Source organism: Lissotriton helveticus, chromosome 11 (assembly GCF_964261635.1).
Source record: "Lissotriton helveticus chromosome 11, aLisHel1.1, whole genome shotgun sequence".
NCBI classification, from domain to species: domain Eukaryota; kingdom Metazoa; phylum Chordata; class Amphibia; order Caudata; family Salamandridae; genus Lissotriton; species Lissotriton helveticus.
Genome location: NC_136072.1, coordinates 474,299,739 through 474,320,791, shown reverse-complemented (window position 1 = coordinate 474,320,791; position 21,053 = coordinate 474,299,739). Strand labels below are relative to the sequence as shown.

Here is a 21,053-nt window from a genome sequence, read left to right as displayed (position 1 = left end):
ATAAATCTACATTTAATCCCACTCATTGACTTTCGGGCCCTTACTGTGCAGCCAAATGGCGTACACTGTAAATTGCACTCTTGGATGATGTTAACTCCTCTTTATTTCCCAGGCATCTTAAAAAGTCCATTGCAGGGAAATTTGGAAATTCAGCACAATGCTCTGTCAGGTCCAATATATCAACTCTAGATATCTGACATAGCACCCTCAACTGGCTTGCATCGTTGCAGTTTACAAATAGTAAGTACAGCAACAAATTGATCAATTTCCCAGTGGCTCCATTGTCAAAGTAAGTAAATCGACTACATTTATGCAATATAATCCTGTTGAGCAAAACAAAAACCAATAGGTTCTTTCTCTTGGCCTCATCTCAGATTCAGGATTTTCTCTTCATACTCCAAAACTAAGATAGGTTATTGGGAGAGGGAATGAAATAGACACTTCTGTCTGAGGGGAAAATGTTCACTTAATTCTGAAACAAGTTGGGCTCACATCCTACTCATTTCAGCTACATTGTACACAATAACATCCCTAAAAATAACCTACCATTAAATAGCTATCCCTTCCCCTAAACAATTCCCATCCCTAAGGTACCCTCCCTTTCTCTTTAGTATTCACAAGACCCAGTTTACCTTCTTTTCTTCCGAAACATATACATTTGCTCATGTCTCTAATGATTTCTAATGTTTGCTTGGCCTGCCCACTCTTGGACCAGGCCTATCTCTTAGTTCACCTTTCTCTCTCTCTCTCCCTCCCTCTCTCTCTCCTACTCTTTCCGTATTTCTCTTTCCCAGGCAATCTCTCTCTTTTATCTAATCCATATTTATGCCTGTTTTATATGGAGTCCATTCATTTTTTAACATCTATGTGTCTCTACTAACTGCCCTTATAAGAACTTTCAGCCTTTCTTTTGTGTCTACGCAAATGACACTGAGATAATTAATTCCCTCTCTGGAGATTTGAACTTCATACAAATAAATGTTCAGAATTGTCTATCTGTCACATGGTTGAAGAAGATGTCACTAAAACTGAACTTGAACAAAACTGACCTTGCCACCATTGGTGGTTCTGCTTCACTTTGGTATGTCAACTGGTGGCCCTCTGGTCTTGGCTCTCCACCCACTCGACACAACACTGTTTTTATCTTAGTATTTGATAATTCGCTCACTTTTTCCCCCACGATCATACCATTTTCTTGTTTGTTTTTTCTACTTTATGAGGATTCAAAATATGCTGCCGCTTCTTCATCTTCATTCCCAATTTACATTGTTTCGCCTGTAATAGGATAATGCTTGGACTTCTGGATCATGCTTGGACTACTCTACCTCTTTATACGTTAGAAGTCTTAGATTGACCCATCTACCTGTTAACTCACCTACAACTGACAAAGAATGCGGCAGAGCATCTTCTAAAGGGAAATCCCTGCCAGGCTTTTATTTCTATTCACCTAATCAATTTACAATGGCTGCCATTTGCAAATATTTCATTTGCAAGTGGTTATGTATTTTGTATAAAAAGGTACCACCTTCTTTAAAAACATTCAATGTATATATTCCTTCCAGAACATTATGTTCGCTATAGTCAGGATTTTGGTTGTAGTGAAGATTAGGAAAGTGCTTCAAGGTAGCCATTTTTTCCCTTTCAGACAACCAAGAGTTGCAATCTTTTTACTTTTGCGCCTGTAAAAATTACTCACCATTTGAAATTCTGTATGCAGCGCAAAGACAGCCTGGCTAGTCTAACAGTAAAACATTGATGGCCTCTGAAAACTGATTTCTGAGCTTTCAGTACCAGGACACCCTCATGGGCATTTGCACTCTCTACAAATCCATAAAATCAAATAAAAGCTAAGGAGTGAATGTTTGAGGTGGATTTTGTTTCTGGGGCAGGAGTTGTGAAGCTACTCGAGGCTAAGGCTGAAATCTGTCAAAATTTGGTGATTTAGGTGTGGCTTTACTAAGGATTTTCTTTGTTTGATTACATTTGTTTGTTACATTTTGAGCAGTTTAGATCCTGTAACCATTTTATTGAGTGTTCTGTAGGTGACCAGCAGGGAATTTAATGTGACATTAGCTGGGGTCGAGAAAGCAGATAGTAAGAAGGCCATAGCATTAATAGCGCATGGTATGCACATCTGTAGGCTTTGTATTTGATTTTTCAATGCTCATGGAAGACACTGATGTGCTAATAGGAGGCCGGTGGTACATCGCGCTTCATGTGCATGGCATGGTTATATAGCGTAGCCTCAATTTCATCGTTAGCTTAGAGGCATTGGGTGAGTTACCCACACAAACACCTCAATCAATAAAGGTATGTCCTGTAGGAGAGACTGAGAGACGCCTCGAGTTCTTTGCCTGCAATTAAGAAGACCACAGTTTCTAAGTAGCTGGTCAAGGTCCCTGAGATGTTTGAAAAGTGAGTGAGGATGGGATGGAACAGAAGGCTTTAGGTTGAGAATGACTAAGTAGGGAAGAACTATATACAGTGGTGAGGCCATCACTTCATTTCTGACCTTGGTAACCTTTCTGAATTTTGTAGCTAGTTTCCCTGGGAATGCAAATGGATAGTTGTAGGGTGATTTCGGCTGTGGGAGACAGACATGATTTGTGAGTGAAGGTGACTTTTTGGGAGGAGATGGTGGGTTAAGGGAATGCCACTTATTTTCTAGTGGGGTACTGGAGGCGGGGTACCGGTGATTATGTTTGGGGGTAGAGGAGACGTTGTAGCTGTGAGTTTGACAGTAATGCCTATAGATGGAATAGGTTGATGATCGATATTTGTTTGGTTGAAATAATTTTTCCCAGCTTCGACTCTTGGGGGCACATGCATCAACCTATTTAGGAAGTGCAAACGGTGCGAATCGGTAAATTCGGCCGTTTGCACTTCCTAAATACGTTTTTGGGATGCATCAAACACTTTTTCAGAATTCGCATTTTTTTGCATTTCTTAAAAATGCGAATGCATTTAAGGAATCGCATTTGTGCGATTCCTTAAATGCAATGCATCATTTAAAAAAAAATGCGAATTATGAAATAGGAAGTGCAAATTAACACGAGGTTGACCCTCGTGTTAATTTGCGAAAATCTGTCAAAAAGCAAAAAAATGCATTTTTTAAACTGTCATGTTACAGACACACATGTCCTTAGGACATGTGTGTGTGAAACATGCACTTTCAAATGCATTTCAGGGGTGCAGGGGGGGGTCCTTTGGACCCCCCCCTGCACCCTTGGAATGCATCAACAAATTGCGAATGTGTAAATGCCTTCCCATTGACTCCTATGGGCCTTTTGGCCCATAGGAATCAATGGGATTTGCGAAAATGCACTTAGGAATTCGCTATTTATTTGCGATTCGGTAAAAATTGCGATTTTTACCGAATCCCAAATCAATAGCCAAAAAAATGATGCATAGCATTTTGCAATTCTTAATTTGCGATTCGGTAATTTTCGCAAATTAAGAATCGCAAAATTTATGAATGATGCATGTGCCCCTTGGATCTTTACTTTGGTGTTTTCCTATTTATGCATCAGTAGCTGGACTGCAATTGTTGGGGTGGGGTGGGAGATTAAATGCTTCTATTAACACAATTTCATTTTCACAAACGTGGAGCTCTCCAAAGACGCCTCTTTACCAATATGTGTAGACGAATGGAGAACATGTTGGAAAGGTTCTACACTAAAAGCGCCTACCAGTTTTTCCAGTGCTTGTCCAGTTGTTTTTTCTTCCAGGTTAGACATTCTGCGTCGCCTTGTCTCTTCACCAGCCACGACTTCTGTGCTTGCTTTCAAATTTCCACAATTTTGAAAAACCTAGGAAAAATGAGCAAAAGCAAAATGGAGTTTTTTAAAGTTACATTACCAATTGATTTACCATCTTTCACTTTTTATGGGTAATGGTTACGACCCCTGGATCTCTACTTATTGATATTCAGCGGCAGTTTCCATTTAAGGGGGAGGCATACTGTCGGCAGATACAAATGAATGCACTGGTGATATTAAATTAAACATTTGTATGGGGACACACAACCTAAGTTTCTCCATGGCACATGAAAAATCAAGGGGCCCTATGCAAGAACTGGCCCTGAATGTCCAAAATCAACACTGCACAATAGAGCCGTCTTTGCAAATGTATAGCATTCTACTATTGTTACTGCTGGTTGTAACCAAAAAAAGAGAGTCACATTAGTAAGTGGGTATCAAGAGGCACCACTCCCTCCTATTGCTGCATAGCAATGGTTACTAACTGTAGAGGCCAGGGGCCTCATTTATGAAAAGTAACGCATCGCTGAGTGAAAACAGCGATGCGTCACTTTTCACTACGCCCTCCTTGCGACACCAATGATGCGTCATAATTACAGTATGACGCATCATGGTGCAAGGAGTTACAGATACGTCAGTATTTCTGACGTATCTGTATGGCGCAAAAGTGACGCATTGCTGGAGTGTGTCACAAAAGTGACGCAACTCCAGCAATGTGTCCTTTCACATGAGGCAAGCCCCATGTGAAAGGGCCTGCGTCAGTCTTACGCCTGCTGTGCGGCAGGCGTATGAAATTGATGCATTTGTGTCCTAGAAGTGGCGCAGTGAAATCTTATAGATTTCACTGCGTCACTTCTATGACCCTTTCTTGCGTCAGAACGCCCACCCCAGCATACATTATACCTGGCGTAGGTATAATGTAGCGCAGGGGTTTTCAAAGTGACGCATCTACCTAGATGTGTCACTTTGTAAATATGGTGCAGCAAGGCACATTTTTTATGCTGCTGGTGCGTCACATAAAGTGACGCACCGGCGGCGTAAAAGTGACGCACGGCCTCATAATTGAGGCCCCAGGTGCCAGCCATTCACAAAGTGGAGGCGGCCATTTCAAAGTAGGTGTGCAAACTGCAAACCAGAAAGGATGCAGCAGACAACAATTTCACGATAGGCACCTTTCGGGTGGCTTCAAGACACCTGTCCTGGGGACTGGCAACACAATATGAGCACAATGCAAAGGTTGTGTGACAGTTGTGAAAATACATTTCATTTGCGTCTTGAATACATGCCTTTTAATTTTGGTATACATATAATAATTCAACCAAGCAAAAGCTTCGATAGTGTAGGCTGGCCTGCACACAGGAAAGCTACTCACAGGTAGCTTGAGAGCTACTGGGAGCTCACGAGCTACTCGTTGGAGAGACCTGATTGTGGCTAATATGCATCATCTGCCAAGAGATGTGATAATATAAAACACCCATCACAGTTTGAAGTGGGACTATGTCGAAAGAGGTAATGTACTGCCCCTCAGTACCAACTTTATTGCTGGGCTAAAGGGTTTGTTGAATTCTGCGACCTAAGACCATTCCATCTGAACTGCTTGGCATCCTGATAATATGACACTGAGGCAAATAAGTCACCCTGCCATGTGGGCACGCTTGGGAAAACTCAAAGTCGGTTTTGTTAAATAAAGGTGTGTGTCAAGGTTGTTCACTTGCCCTACTTCTTTTCTCACTATACATTTATACTAACTTGGAGAGGTGTGGTGCAGTGGCCAGGGCAGCTGACTTCGGAACACGGGGTTCATGGTTTGATCCCCAGCTCCGGTGACAGCTCAGCACCATGTGACTCTGGGCAATATCTCACTTAATTTCCACAACGGCCCCCAGCGCCTTGAGACCCGTAAGGGTGAGTAGTTTGTGCTTTACAAATACGGATTTACATTTATTTATCAAGTGGTAGAGTAGGGGAGAGCTGGCATTTGTGATGCACCACTGCTCTATCTCGCAGATGAAGCCCTATTGGTTCCAGTTTTATAAATAATGACAGGGCATCCCATTAATTAACCCCTTGCCCGCGGCCGGAATTCCGGTCCTGTACTGGACATTCCGATCGCGGCTCCCGGCCGTCATCAGCACAGGAGCACTGTAATGCATGACGGACGGGAGCCGTCATCAGCACGCAAGGGGTTAAGACAAACTTAGGTACAACCTACAAAAGGCAATAAGTGCCCTCTCCTAGGACAATAATAATAACTATAATGGAACAAACCCAGATATGAATAATCAATACTGATATTCGCAAGCACAGGACACATGCATCACATCAACAGTAACTTATATGTATTGAAATCATGAAACATATAAAACAAGATGCAAAAGTGAAATAGTGCGGATGACGTAGTGCTCAGTGCAGTGAAGATGCTGCAGGTATGGATAATGTAGAAGTAATTTGTAACGAAATAAAATTTCTAGCTCCATAATAAATATGCATACAGTTGACGAATGCAGTCCCAGTGCCTGTCTGATAATTGATAAGATGTTGGAAAAGTGTGGTAAGCCCACTAGAAATCAATTATCTTTGAGAGGCTAAGAAGTGAAAGTATTATGCTTCTTCTCCACCCCTGAATCATACAGTCTATCTCAAAACCACTGTCATGACTCTCTAATGATCATGTGATCAGGCTTGTATCCCCGATCTGATCATGTGATCAGAAGGGACCCGAGGTAGAATACAGCCAATAGGAATTCACCATCTGCTAGTTGAAAGGTTGGTCTCAAACATGGGCCCAAGAAATGGCCGTTCATGTGATATGGGCATTTAATGACTGGGACAGTTGTTTCTATTATTTAAGTTTTCCTTCTGGAGCAAGCGATATGAATATTTTTTTAAATCTATGATTAAAACAATTTAAACAGTTGTATCTTACAGTGTACCCTGTCAATACAACTCACAGTCCTAATAGCTGTTAAATATAAACGCGGCTTCAACAACAATGGACAACAGATTTGAGCCACTACGTGGAGCTGCTGTCATGCTCTGTTGCCAGGCGCTTTCGGGTGATGGCGTTTTAGCCGGCAGGCATTGATGTGAGCGCGTCATTTGGGCTTTCTCTCCAAAATTCTGGATATCATTAAAATATAAGACAACTATTTTCTACCAGTGGATCAAGGCTATATTACAGTAAAACTGGCATTTACAGCAGGAGGTAGAGGTAGAGACCCTCAGGTGGTGTATTAGGCACCACTTCTTAGGGCAGTGGTTGTTCCCTGGGGAGTCGTAGAAGCGGCTCATCTAGTGGTGGCTGTGGCTTGTGGTTCCTCGGGGTTTCTGAGTGCTCCCTCACATTACTTTAGGGGTGCCTCCAGTGATGCCTATGTATACCGTCTAGAAAGTGTCAGCAGCGGAGCCAGCAGCGATCTGCCCCAATGAAGTGCTATTCTCTTTGTGACGCACCAGCCTCAAGTTGGGTTCTTGTAAAATCCTTTAAGGGCCAAATGCATTGTTTAGCAACTGAAAGAACAGGCAAAGCTATTTCAAAACCTGAGCCAACAACCATGTTTTCAGGACAAACTCAGTCTGTCCCTAACTCCAATTGACTTGAGTTCAGCGACAGTGCACAGGCCTTGGCAGCAGATGACAATTTAGATGTGATAGAGGTATCTACTTTGCAGACCCTAGAACCGCATTCAGCAAAAGATACATGGGACTGCAATGCTCGGAGTCAGTATGGCTCAGCTGGCTTTGGAACTGCAGATTAATCCTCACTGCAAGCGCAGCCCCAGCAGACTCTGAGCAGCATCAGTCATCACAGAAAGGGCCAGTACTTAAAATTATGGGCCCCGTTCCCCTAAAGCCACATATTCAATCTTTGCTCACCCTATGCATTCTTCCAGGCGGTCTCCTGTTGTTCGGCCAGTGACTATAGTTAAAGATCTCCTAACTCTCGATACCTCACCTCATAACAAGGCACCACCATCAACAGGTGCTGAACATCCTTTAGAAACTTCCAGCCAGGATTCCAGCACCTTAGAGATCAACGAGCTTCTCAATAAGCATACCCACCTTCAGAAGCTTTTCAACTGATGTACAAAATCAGACTAACCGACTGTACAAGTGTCTTCGCAACAAGATGGACAGAAAGAACGGCATTTTGAACCACCTGACCGCACGCCCGCCTTACCGATAGCTTCGCTTCTCCAGCAGGTCCTAACCAAAATTTGTGAAATGAGAGCTGCCAAACCCAGGCTAACAAGGAAATCAACGAGTAACTGAGTGTTGTAAACGAGAATCTGATCCAATAAAGTTTACAGGCAAGGATTCTCAGAGGTATTTTTAACTCACATCACACAACGGCACCACACCAGCTCCGCTGTAATCAGGCGTCGTAGCACAACTGGGAGGCATTCGGCCACCCGCTTGGGACTCGAATGATGAAGCATGACACCAACTGGTGTGTTTATACAGACCCAGTGGGTCCAAATACTGCCCAACTAGTGATTGTACCATACACATAGTGGGTTTGTCCATCATTGTTTAGCTTATTATTACATTGGGGATAGGGACGCACCCCTTCTTTTCCCTTGCTCCCTCATTGTTTTGACAAACTTAAAGTTATTCACAATGGATGATTTCACTTCTTTTACTCTGTTCCAACTGCTGTGGAATTTTTGGAGAGTCCTAATTCCTCTAAGATTTGAAGATTAGTAGCAGTAGCCACCAGGGAACACTATTCATAAAGGATTACAAAATTTGGATTTCAAGCAAGTTTCAATTTCCTTCAAAATCAAGGACTAGCAGTAGCAGTTACTAGGCATCACACCAGGCAAAGCTTTACCATGCTGCATTAGGCATTATGGAATTTGAAAATATTGTGTATTTCCCATGAGTTTTGTAGCTATGCATAGTTTGTGATCCTGCTATGATGCCGTATTTGTGATTATTTTAAATGTGGTATATGTCAGTCTGGGATGTGGATTACCTGTTTGATTAAGGCAAATCTATTTTCTAGAGGGCAAGAAGCTCTAGGAAGTGAGCAGCGACACTAAAAGCCCCCAGCCCAATGTTTTATTGGTAGTGAACGCAGTAGTTTTTTTTGGTTCCATTTGCTGTAGAATCTTTGGAGCTTCTTCACCCCCTAAGAACTGAGGATTAGTAGTACTAGGCACTAGATGCTGCACTAGTCACTGTGCAATTTTGCAACATCATATAATATGGACTCTGAAGGGTGAAGTTATCGCCCACAGGGCAAGTAGGACAAGGTAGCGAGCTGCAATACTAGAAGGGATACCAGAAGCCCCCATCCAAATGTGCAATGACCCGCAAAAGCAGCCCTGGGTACTCCCGAAGGCACCCATTCCAGGGGGGTATAAAAAGGGCATGTACAACACAAGACCTGTTCCTACGGTGGGCTTGTTTCTCCTGATACTGGCCAACCAATAAGTATTATTTAGTTGGAGTAGCGGCTGTGCAATCTAGCCATCTTTTTCTAGATCAAGGTCACCTTTTATTTTGAAATAACTTAAAAAGAGTGTGTGTGCTGCTGTCTCTGTGCCTCTTTTCTCACTCTCCCTCCCCCAAGAACTATCTGGAGTGTAAGGAGAGAGAAAACACAAATGAAAATGAAAAAAGTGAGGAAAGGGAGTGGAGAAGCCACACGGGAGTAACACCATGGAGGCTAGCAGGATGGTACTCGCCTGCCGCCTAGGTTCTCATCATCAGCGTCCACCACTCCAACCAAAAAAGTGATAGTGTAGAAAGAAGAAGAAAAGTATAAAGGTGCTGAGGAGACAGTGCCTGCCTGTGCACCAAAGTTAGTGTACTGCAGGTCTGGGCCCAAAGTAAGGAATTGCGTGTCAAACCAGATGGCACGTTGATCCTGTAAATCTAAAACCGGGCTAGAACCCACTGGCCAACTGTAGTTTATTCTGTGCTGTGTGTCTGCCTTATTAAAAAAGCCTATTTACAACAAGGGGTGGTGAGGGACAGAGTCTCTGAATTAAGCAGAATACTCTCACCCAGTCAAGAGATCAGGGCTAGATCCAACACCGTTTTTTAGCTCACTGCACCATCCCAGTTTCAGAACCTGGCTGTATGCAAATTAGTCTGTTCCTGTCCCAGTGCATGATGGGAACAGGGCAAACCAAACTACAAAAGCCAATTCTTACACTGGGAAGGAAACAAGCTTCCGGGGACCGGTTTCTGGCATTTCAGCCGTCTTCGGCCCGGCTTGCTTGAATCCTGATGGTGCAATGAGCAAGGGACTCATGTCTGAGTATACCCTTCCACGCTTAGGGTGGACAAAAATATTTACAACAAGGGGTGGTGAGGGAAGCTTGTTTCCTTCCCAGTGTAAGAATTGGCTTTTGTAGTCTGGTCTGCCCTGTTCCCATGATGCACTGGGCCAGGGACAGACTAATTTGCATACAGCCAGGTTCTGAAACTGGGATGGTGCAATGAGCTAAAAAACGGTGTTGGATCTAGCCCTGATCTCTTGACTGGGTGAGAGTACTCTGCTTAATTCAGAGACTCTGTCCATCACCACCCCTTGTTGTAAATAATTTTGTCCACCCTAAGCGTGGAAGGGTATACTCAGATGTGAGTCCCTTGCTCATTGCACCATCAGGATTCAAGCAAGCCGGGCCGGAGACGGCTGTAATGCCAGAAACCGGTCCCCGGAAGCTTGTTTCCTTCCCAGTGTAAGAATTGGCTTTTGTAGTCTGGTCTGCCCTGTTCCCATGTTGCACTGGGCCAGGGACAGACTAATTTGCATACAGCCAGGTTCTGAAACTGGGATGGTGCAATGAGCTAAAAAACGGTGTTGGATCTAGCCCTGATCTCTTGACTGGGTGAGAGTACTCTGCTTAATTCAGAGACTCTGTCCATCACCACCCCTTGTTGTAAATAATTTTGTCCACTCTAAGCGTGGAAGGGTATACTCAGATGTGAGTCCCTTGCTCATTGCACCATCAGGATTCAAGCAAGCCGGGCCGAAGACGGCTGTAATGCCAGAAACCGGTCCCCGGAAGCTTGTTTCCTTCCCAGTGTAAGAATTGGCTTTTGTAGTCTGGTCTGCCCTGTTCCCATGATGCACTGGGCCAGGGACAGACTAATTTGCATACAGCCAGGTTCTGAAACTGGGATGGTGCAATGAGCTAAAAAACGGTGTTGGATCTAGCCCTGATCTCTTGACTGGGTGAGAGTACTCTGCTTAATTCAGAGACTCTGTCCATCACCACCCCTTGTTGTAAATTATTAAAAAAGCCGACATGTTTCGTTGCCCCTGTGAAAATTTGTGGCAACTTCTGCAGGGCTTGGGTCTGTCACTCCACCCTGCACCAATTTTCACATATACCTGTGAATAACATAAAAAGGAAAAGAGACAGCACACCTCTGTCGATTAGCACTGAATGTCTGAATGATTGTCTGAACTCTTGACCCCATTTTTACTAACATTGCGACTATAACAGTCCTGGAGCCTTACCCTGTCCCCTGGTCGGATCACTTGGTGATTCCTTTTCACTGGAGAATTTCCAGGATGAGTACTACTACTTCCTCAGACAGAGAACTAATAAGACCTTGGACAAAACTTGACTTGGACGAATGGAAAGGACTGTTAGAAAGCAGTAAGCCACCGGATAATCCTAATGTGGAAGGGCCTGTCAATAATTTTAATCAGTGGATCACCCAATCCCTAGATACGCTTATACCGAAAAAACCCTCAACAATTAGGAAGGGAGAGCTTAAACATCCATGGTTTACCTCAGACTTAAGGATACTGAAACAAGAATGTAAAAGGGCAGAACGACACTGGCGGAAGGATTTTAGCGTGGAAAGGAAGACCAGTTACAAAGCCACATTGAAGAAATATAAAACCACTCTTATTACCACTAAAACTGCATTCTTTGCGAACAAAATCGAATCCGCCGCCAATGCCCCTAGGGAAATGTTCAAGATTGTAAAGCTCTTGACAAAAATCTCAGATCCTCCCGTAAAAGCAGACGAGCAGGACACAAGATGTGATGACATGGCGAACTACTTCTAGACCAAAATACATAAAATTCTTGAGACGATCCCGGTATCGGACCCGACTTCACATCATAGTGTACCTCCCCCGGAGGAAACAAGTGAATGTCCAACACTTTCCGAGTTTGCCCCCCTCATGGAAGAGCTTCTCCCCTCTCTGTTGAGGAGTATAAAAAGTGGATCACCACGAGACCCAGTCCCCATGAAAATACTTAACCAGGCACTTCCAACCATCAGTGAACCCGTAATTAAGATAGTTAACACCTCCCTGGAATCGGCTACGGTTCCAAAGGCATGGAAAGTGGCCATGGTCAGATCCCTGATTAAAAAGCCGAACCTCGACCCAGGAGATCCGGCCAACTATCGACCGGTATCCTTGTTACCTGGGATGGGGAAATTGACCGAAAAATTGGTAAACATCCAATTGGCGGCATTCCTGGAGAAGTACAATCTTCTCCATCCATCCCAGACGGGGTTCAGGAAGGGACAAGGCACCGAGACAGCACTGTTGAGGGTGGTAGAAGAGGCCAGAAGGATTTTGGATGCAGGTGGCAGCGCGGCCATTATCCTTCTGGACCTCAGCGCCGCCTTCGACACGGTAAGTCACCATCTGCTGATGTCTCGACTCCGGAACATTGGGGTAACCGGGAAAGCCATGGAGTGGTTGAGATCTTTTCTTGAGGAAAGATATTTTCAGGTGTTTGAGGGCAACAACTGCTCTCGCCTGTTAGTGTTACAGTGTGGGGTACCACAGGGGTCTTCCCTTAGCCCCACACTGCACACTGTTTAATGTCTACATGGCCCCATTGGCGGAACTAGTTGCTCCGTTTGGCATCCAGTTAATAAGCTACGCAGATGACACCCAGCTGGTGTTTTCCTTGCAACAAACAGACGCTCCCCCGAACAATCTGGCTAATTGTTTGGAGGTGGTAGTAAACTGGATGAATTCGTCTCAGCTCAGACTTAACGGAGGAAAAACTGAGCTGATGCTCTTAGGAAAGCAGGATATCCCCGACTGCCTAGCTTGGCCCACTTGTATGGGTGCCATACCATCACCCAAACCAAAAATAAAAAGTTTAGGCTTCTGGCTCGAAAACGCTTTGTCCTTCGAAACTCAAGCCAGAAAGACCTCTGCAGTTTGTCATGGGATACTTAAATCCCTGCGTAAAATCTTGCCCCAACTCCCTGAAAAAGCAAAGAAGACCATAGTTCAATCCTTGGTTTTATCACGAATTGACTACGGGAATGCTTTATACCTTGGGGCACCGGCATCCACTTTTAAAACCCTACAAGTGGCTCAGAACTATGCCGCCAGGATTTTGACTGGAACTAGTCGATTTATGTCGGCGAAGCCAGCTCTAAGATCACTCCATTGGCTCCCTGTGAAGGAACGGGTGCGATTTAAATCCCTATGCATCACATATAAGATCATGCATGGAAAAGGCCCTTCCATTTTGGAAAATATGATAAGTCCTTACAAGCCCCAACTCAATCTCCGCTCGAGTGACCACAACCTGGCAATCATTCCCAGGATAAAGCGAGCCCGCTCAGGCGGCCGGCTCTTTTCTCTGCAAGCAGCAAGAGAATGGAATGCCCTCCCATATAACTTGAGGCAGGAACAGACCTTCCTTCAGTTTAGGAAGAAACTCAAAACCTTCCTATTCCCCAGAAATTAGCCTGCAGAAGGAATGTAGATCGGACTAGCCCAGGGTTACCGTTGCCAAGAGCGCTGGGATGCCTACAGTTAGCCATGCGCTATATAAGTGATTTTACAATTACAATTACAATTACAATTCAAAAGTTTAAAAATATATATGTCATCTAAGCATATATCTGTTTCTACCCCACTCCAGCATCATGACTAATTTACAGTTTTTCGGCGTTCGGAAGGTATACCTATACCTCATGGATTGATGTGCCAATGTCACTTTGTTATCGGTTTTTACCCTCGTGCTGCATCTGTCAGCCTGTAAAAACATGGTATGCGTTACAATTCTTTTAGGTGCTTACAAAACATTCATTCTGATATTTATTTCTCTATATTCGTTTTCTTGCACTCATGAGGATATTGCATCCCTTATTGCTTGTGTTCTTTACCTGCCCCTTTATGATGCAAGCTACGTATTGCCGATTACGGCAATTGTCAAGGCTGGCTGATTAAGCTTAACTTTCCTGCCCGCTTCAGCCATCACTGAGCCTTTTACTCGTGGTATCACTGAGCACCCTGCTCGCATTCAGGTACATTCATACTCTCCGTGTGGAAGACAATAGGCTGATAACAAGTGTCCACCAGAAACCCACGGACAGAAATTCATTATTACACTACAGGTCATACCACCCCGAGCACTTCGTGATAATTTGGCAGTAGGACAGTTTTTGAGATATCGCCGCAACTGTTCATCGGTACATGAATACACAGAGCAAGCACAAGAATTGGCCAATAAACTGGGAGAACGTGATTACCCCAAGAAAATAATTAAACGGGCACAGAAACGAGCGTTCAACACTCCACGAGCAGCACTCTTAGAACGTACAGTTAAAAACAGTACAGACTGCATCCCAGTTGTGACAACCTTTGGACCCATGTCCACACAAGTGCGTCAAATCATCAGACGACATTGCCATCTTCTTAGCACGAGAAATATGAAGATGCCTCTCCCCAGATTTGCGTTTAAGCGATCCACAAATCTGCGTGATCGCCTAGTCCACACACGCCCTAGACAAGTAACACAGGAGACCAACCTCCCTCATGGACATTTCCCATGTGGAGGGTGCTCAGTATGTAACCTTACAGCACCCACCAAAACTGTGACTCTGGCAGGCAATAAAATCTGGCATCTGAACAAGTTCAGTAATTGCAATACCTGCTATGTAATATATAGATTGACTTGCCCATGCGATCTACATTACATTGGTCTCACGTCACGTAAGGTCAAAGTTAGAGTACAGGAACATCTAAGCACCTTGCGAGCAGGGAAACTTACCACCAAACTGGTCCAACACTTCCAAACACTGAAACACACCCCGAGAGATATCCGATGGGTAGTACTAGAGAAAGTGCAGGGAGACCAGTTTAATATAGAGAGGAGACTGAGCACTAGGGAAGCAAGATGGATCTACCAAGAGGGCTAAGACCATGTTGGGCTTAACGACCTAATTGAATGGGGTAAAGTAGACATTTAGTATAAACTACGAGTCCACTACCAACCATGAGATAATTGGGAATACAGTGACAACAAACGGAAACAATTTCTGTCTTCTCTTTTTTGTAAGGTTTTTTTTTTTAAACAAAATGTTGTATGGTACCCACACATGTAGGCATATGCTGTAAATAAGATTACAATCATCCCGGGTAATGATGTAATACTGAAAGGCCCGACACCTCAGCTAGCCAACAGAAAATGGGGTGAGGTACACCTACGGAAACGGTACAAGAAACAGTAAATTAACTATGAGGACTGGGGTTACGAATACATCGGCACCTCTTAACGTGGTAGAAATGTAACCACGACACATTTCGAGATGGCGCCCACAAAAGGTTGATTTTCACTCATGAGAACCGCGACCACGTGATTCACGCGAGGACGCAGCTATCGAGACTTAAACTACATCCCAAACTGGGAACAGCACAGTGCTGAGACAACGCTCCACTACCCGTACGGTCCCGGTAAGAGTATGAGTGTACCTGAATGCGAGCAGGGTGCTCATTGATACCACGAGTAAAAGGCTCAGTGATGGCTGAAGCGGGCAGGAAAGTTAAGCTTAATCAGCCAGCCTTGACAATTGCCGTAATCGGCAATATGTAGCTTGCATCATAAAGGGGCAGGTAACGAACACGAGCAATAAGGGATGCAATATCCTCATGAGTGCAAGAAAACGAATATAGAGAAATAAATATCAGAATTAATGTTTTGTAAGCACCTAAAAGAATTGTAACGCATACCATGTTTTTACAGGCTGACAGATGCAGCACGAGGGTAAAAAACGATAACAAAGTGACATTGGCACATCAATCCATGAGGTATAGGTATACCTTCCGAACGCCGAAAAATGGTAAATTAATCATGATGCTGGAGTGGGGTAGAAACAGATATATGCTTAGATGACATATATATTTTTAAACTTTTGAATCATTCAGAGATTCAGTGCTAATCGAAAGAGGTGTGCTGTCTCTTTTCCTTTTTATGTTATTCACAGGTATATGTGAAAATTGGTGCAGGGTGGAGTGACAGACCCAAGCCCTGAAGAAGTTGCCGCAAATTTTCACAGGGGCAACGAAACATGTCGGCTTTTTAAATAAGGCAGACACACAGCACAGAATAAACTACAGTTGGCCAGTGTGTTCTAGCCCGGTTTTAGATTTACAGGATCAGCGTGCCATCTGGTTTGACACGCAGTTCCTTACTTTGGGTCCAGACCTGCAGTACACTAACTTTGGTGCACAGGCAGGCACTGTCTCCTCAGCTTTATAACACTACCGTGGATTGGGGGTCAAAAGGGAAAGTTTATAGACCTGTGGGTGTATGTTCCCTCATTAAGACTCTAAATACCAAAATATACACCTACAGTCTCATTCATGTCCTGTCTACCTGATAGGATTAAAATGAAACAGCACAGTGGTATGGATATAGAACCACTGTCACTTAGTGGTCAACATGTTTCAGCCTGTTGATCAAACTCATGTATCAGTTTCATTTTAATCCTGTCAGGTAGAACACACCAATAAAGCAAACCAGTGATCCTATCTAGGCAGTTTTAACTCACATTCTACTCTTTCACACAGCGCTGCAAACCTCACTATACTCATCATCTCACATATGGGATTACTATCCTGCTCCTTACCAAACTAAATAATCTCTGAGCTCCTTCCTTAAATCCTGAAGTAGTAGCTCCCAGTGTTGACTAGGTTTTCCACACTGGTAAGGAGGACCCATATGATGAAGCATGTCACCTTCGGGTGAGTGAGGGTTCCTATCCTTAAGGGATGTCTTTCCCCGTGAAAATCACTTTTTGTTAGTTTCGAGAGAGACAGGGCAATTCTGCATATATTGCTTACATACACATGAATGAGACTGTAGGTGTATATTTTGGTATTTACTGTCTCCTCAGCACCTTTATACTTTTCTTCTTCTTTCTACACTATCACATTTTTGGTTGGAGTGGTGGACACTGATGATGAGAATCTAGGCGGCAGGCGAGTACCATCCTGCTAGCCTCCATGGTGTTACTCCCGTGAGGCTTCTCCACTCCCTTTCCTCACTTTTTTCATTTTCATTTGTGTTTTCTCTCTCCTTACACTCCAGATAGTTCTTGGGGGAGGGAGAGTGAGAAAAGAGGCACAGAGACAACAGCACACCCCCTCTTTTTAAGTTATTTTAAAATAAAGGGTGACCTTGATCTAGAAAAAGATGGCTAGATTGCACGGCCGCTACTCCAACTAAATAATACTTATTGGTTGGCCAGGATCAGGAGAAACAAGCCCACCGTAGGAACAGGTCTTGTGTTGTACACGTTAGAGTGAGAGGGGGACGACCTGTTCTTTATCCCCTAAGCTCCTTATTGTAATCAGTCCGGGTATAAAAAGGGGACATGTTTGGGCAGCTCTCTTTGAAGGAGGATCCCCAGGCACCATGAAGAAGGTACCTTGGGAGGGTCTGTGGGAGAGGGGAACTCAAGCACAAATGATAAAGTAGAAAGAACATATTGAAACATCTTTTAAATAAGTTGCCTAGAATTTGCAAGTCAGATTACTCACGTCATTTCGGAGCAGCCTTCTAAAAGGGAGAATGTCATTGTCTATGGGTGAACAAGATTTACAACTCGGTAGTGGTACAAGGGGGAAGCATTAACCTCTTCCGTGCATCGGAAGACCCTCGGCCATCTGATGACACGGTGGGCATGTGCGGAGGATTGCCAGGGGCCGTCCGAACTGCGCACTCGTGGAATTCTTCAGCACCACGGGGTAATAATGGCAGGGTAAAAACAAAAAGAAAAGAGAGTAAAAAGGGAGTACGGTAATTAAACTTATAAAGGTGGATTTTTGTAACACAAATGACATCAATAATAAGACTAAGGGGCCAATTTCGATGTCGGATGAACCTGAGTCTGTCTGACATCGACCTGGAACTGGAACCAACTGACCTCCTGTCGGCGGTCCCAAATCAGCAAGAAGGATGCGACCGAACCGGTCGCACTCCTATTCTATTCTTTACAATAGGAGCATGCCTGCTGACTGGAATGCATGCTCTCATTGTAAAGAGCTATAGTGCAGTTCATCCCTGCACCCCATGGTAGCCTATTCAAGGTGCCTGCCACCAGATGCAGGGATCAACAGGGGACACCATAGGTGCCCCCTCAGTCACCATTCGAAGGCCTTGCGCCCATGGGTGCCCTGCTGGGGGCCCCCAAAGTCAACTTCCCACTACTTTTCTGTGTCGGAAAGGCCAGCACAGAAAGACTGTCGGAATCCAACATCATAATCCCTCAGGCGTAAAGAGCCGCCCTTAGGATTACAGGAGGCTTTCCGAATGGCAGACAGGCTCTCCGAGCCCATCGTAAACCTTTTAGAATGCCTGTTTGGATTAATTCCTGACCGAGTCCATCAAAATGTGTAGTCAGGAATGAATCCAAACAGGAGATTACGATGCCGTAGGAATGGCTCCGACCAAGGGTCGGAGCTGTTTCCTACGGCATTGTAATCGGCCCCTAAGTCCAGGTCTTAACTGGCCTGGCTAAATAATTCAACGCAAGTGTTATCCTTCTTCAGAGTACACATCTTAAATCCTTGCCACCCAAGCTCAATATTCCAGGTTTTATTTCTCCTGCACTTTTGACCTTGGCGAATGCTGCAGATAGATGGGTGGCAGTACTCATTTCAAAAGAGCATTGGTGTGAGGTGCTTCAGGTGCATAAGTATGTGGGGCAAGTTGGATTTGGATTCAAAACTCTCTACAGCAGCAACTTGTCAATTTTCTAAGCTATTATGGCTTTATAGAAGACAATGTTTCTGCTCTAGAAGAAATATACAAAGTAGCTACTGTATATAGGGGCTTGATTGTACTGGGGGGATGGGGGGGACTTTAATGTTATCCAGACCAACAAACCACAAAATAAGCCAAAATCTGTTAGCTTTTTAACAAGGATGAGACATGACCTTGCCCTAATCGATCCATGGCGGTCTGAGCATCCGTGGGCCTTATTTTTTTCAAAGCACTTTAGCTCGGTTTCCCACATTCATTTTTTTAAAATCACACTCTCTATCCAAAGGTGAAGTGGATATTTTAGCCACAGCTTTTTCCGATCATTCTGTGCCTGCAATTGAGTTATTAGAAGACGACTTTAGCCACGCCAACCCATGGTGTTTTTTTTCTACAAAACAAATAATCTGACTTGGGTTACCTACATGTGCAATGCACTAGAGGAGTTCTTGGAAAGGAACATGGGAACGACATCTTCTTGCTCGGTATAAGGCACCTTTAAAGCCATTATTCACGGCAAAGCCATGTCTTACAAGGCGCAACTTGCCAAACAATACAAAGCCAAAGCCGCTCTAATACGGCCCGCCTTAGATAATGAAACTAGTGTTGAACTTGATCAAGCCAGGCTAAACCTAAAAGCTCACTTTGCAGAGACAGTGAACCAGAACACCTGATTTCAAAAAGCTAAGAGGAAAACGAACATGCTGGCCGCTATTTAGCTTGGCCATTGAATAAAAATCAAGCTTGTTACTCGCTCAGGCCAGATTGGCAAAGTTTTTTACTAAACATTCTTCCCAAATGTATTTGGTAACTAAACAGCACCTGAAAGTATCAATAACATTTTGCAATCAATAAAGATGCCTATTTTATCCAGTGCACAACATAAAGCGCTTGTTTTTCCCATATCAGTGGCAGAGGTGGAATCCGCAATTAAAGCATCCCCGTATGCTAAAGTGTGCAGGAGTGGCGGCTTGCCCGCAGAAGTCTATAAACTATTTATCCACCAACTAGGTAGTGTTTTGGTTATATAATTAAACTCTGGAAGGGAAGGCACCCCTGATCACATTTACTGTGGAGTGATTATAAGCTTCTTGAAAAAGAGAAAGCCTTTGGAAAATCCAGGCACTTATCATCCCATTAGTCTCCTTAACTTTGACTATAAGAGCTTTATGAAAATTATGACACATACATTGACCCTGTCAGCGCAAAGTTTGGCTCATCCAGATCAGAATGGCTTTCTGCCCACAAGAACGATGCCAACTAATACTAATTATCTGATTCAGGCCATCGACTTTCTTTGTCAATCAGAATAAGCAATTTTGCTTGTTTTGATTTCTGTCTTGCTTCGTCAACCTCTTGCGTGGTCTATACGATAGAGTTGAAGTCAAATTCTAATTAATCATAAAGCAGATAGTCATATTATTACCAGGCGTGGCACAAGGCTGGGTTGTCCCATGTCCCCTGTTCTTTTTACATTATCTATTGAGCCTTTAGCTTGCACTTTAAGGCAAGATCTTACGATTTTGCCTACAATCTGCGGCGGTATATTCGCCAGTGATATATTATATGTGGCAGCAGATAAAAGCAACATCCAAAATGCATTTGCCAAAATTGAGAAATTTACTCACATTGGTGGCTATGAAGTCAACCACTCCAAATCGGAAGCCCTGTTGTTTAATAGTTCTCCTTCCATTTTCACCCGTTGAAATGCTGGCTCATAATTTGTTAGGTCATGCGATTAGATATCTGGGGGTCCACGCTACTTTTAATCCCTCTACTTATTTCGATTGAACTTTACTTCTGCATGATTAAAGTGCGTGGGCTACTGAATCAGTGGTAGTCTGTAGCCCTAACCATTTAAGGTTGAGTCGCTTTAATCAAAATGGTTATTCTTCCCTAGTTTAGCTTTATTTTTTTTGAATGTTATGATCAAGGTTTCACAATCTTTATTTGATGAATTTGATCAAATGTTAAGATATTTTTTATGGCAGGGTAAAAAACATTGTGCAAACCCACTATTACGGCATTATCCATGGCTTTTCTGGATGATACCTTCACGGCACTTGTGGGCATCCCACCCAGGAGTTGAGACTGCTTGTTTTCTTGTATAAAGTGTATACCTGTTTTCATCCCAAATGTGTCCGAGATTTGAGACTGCTTGTTTTTCTTGCTGTTTTTATCCCAATGGCATCCTCCCCTACTAAGTCTTTTGTATACCACCCGTTAATCCTGTAAAGCGCTCCGATACCCTCACGGGTCTGGTTCGCACTCTATAAAACTCTCAAATGAAATAGAT

At 43.7% G+C, this 21,053-nt stretch overlaps 1 protein-coding gene across 1 annotated transcript in view; it reads right to left on the bottom strand.

Moving 5' to 3' along the window:
* GPC1 (glypican 1) overlaps positions 1–21,053 on the bottom strand; it is a 418,979-nt gene that overhangs the window by 61,251 nt on the left and 336,675 nt on the right. The window contains exon 6 of the mRNA XM_078666069.1: positions 3,690–3,809. Within this exon, the coding sequence (XP_078522195.1) occupies positions 3,690–3,809 (120 nt within the window). The remainder of the gene's footprint in view (positions 1–3,689; positions 3,810–21,053) is intronic.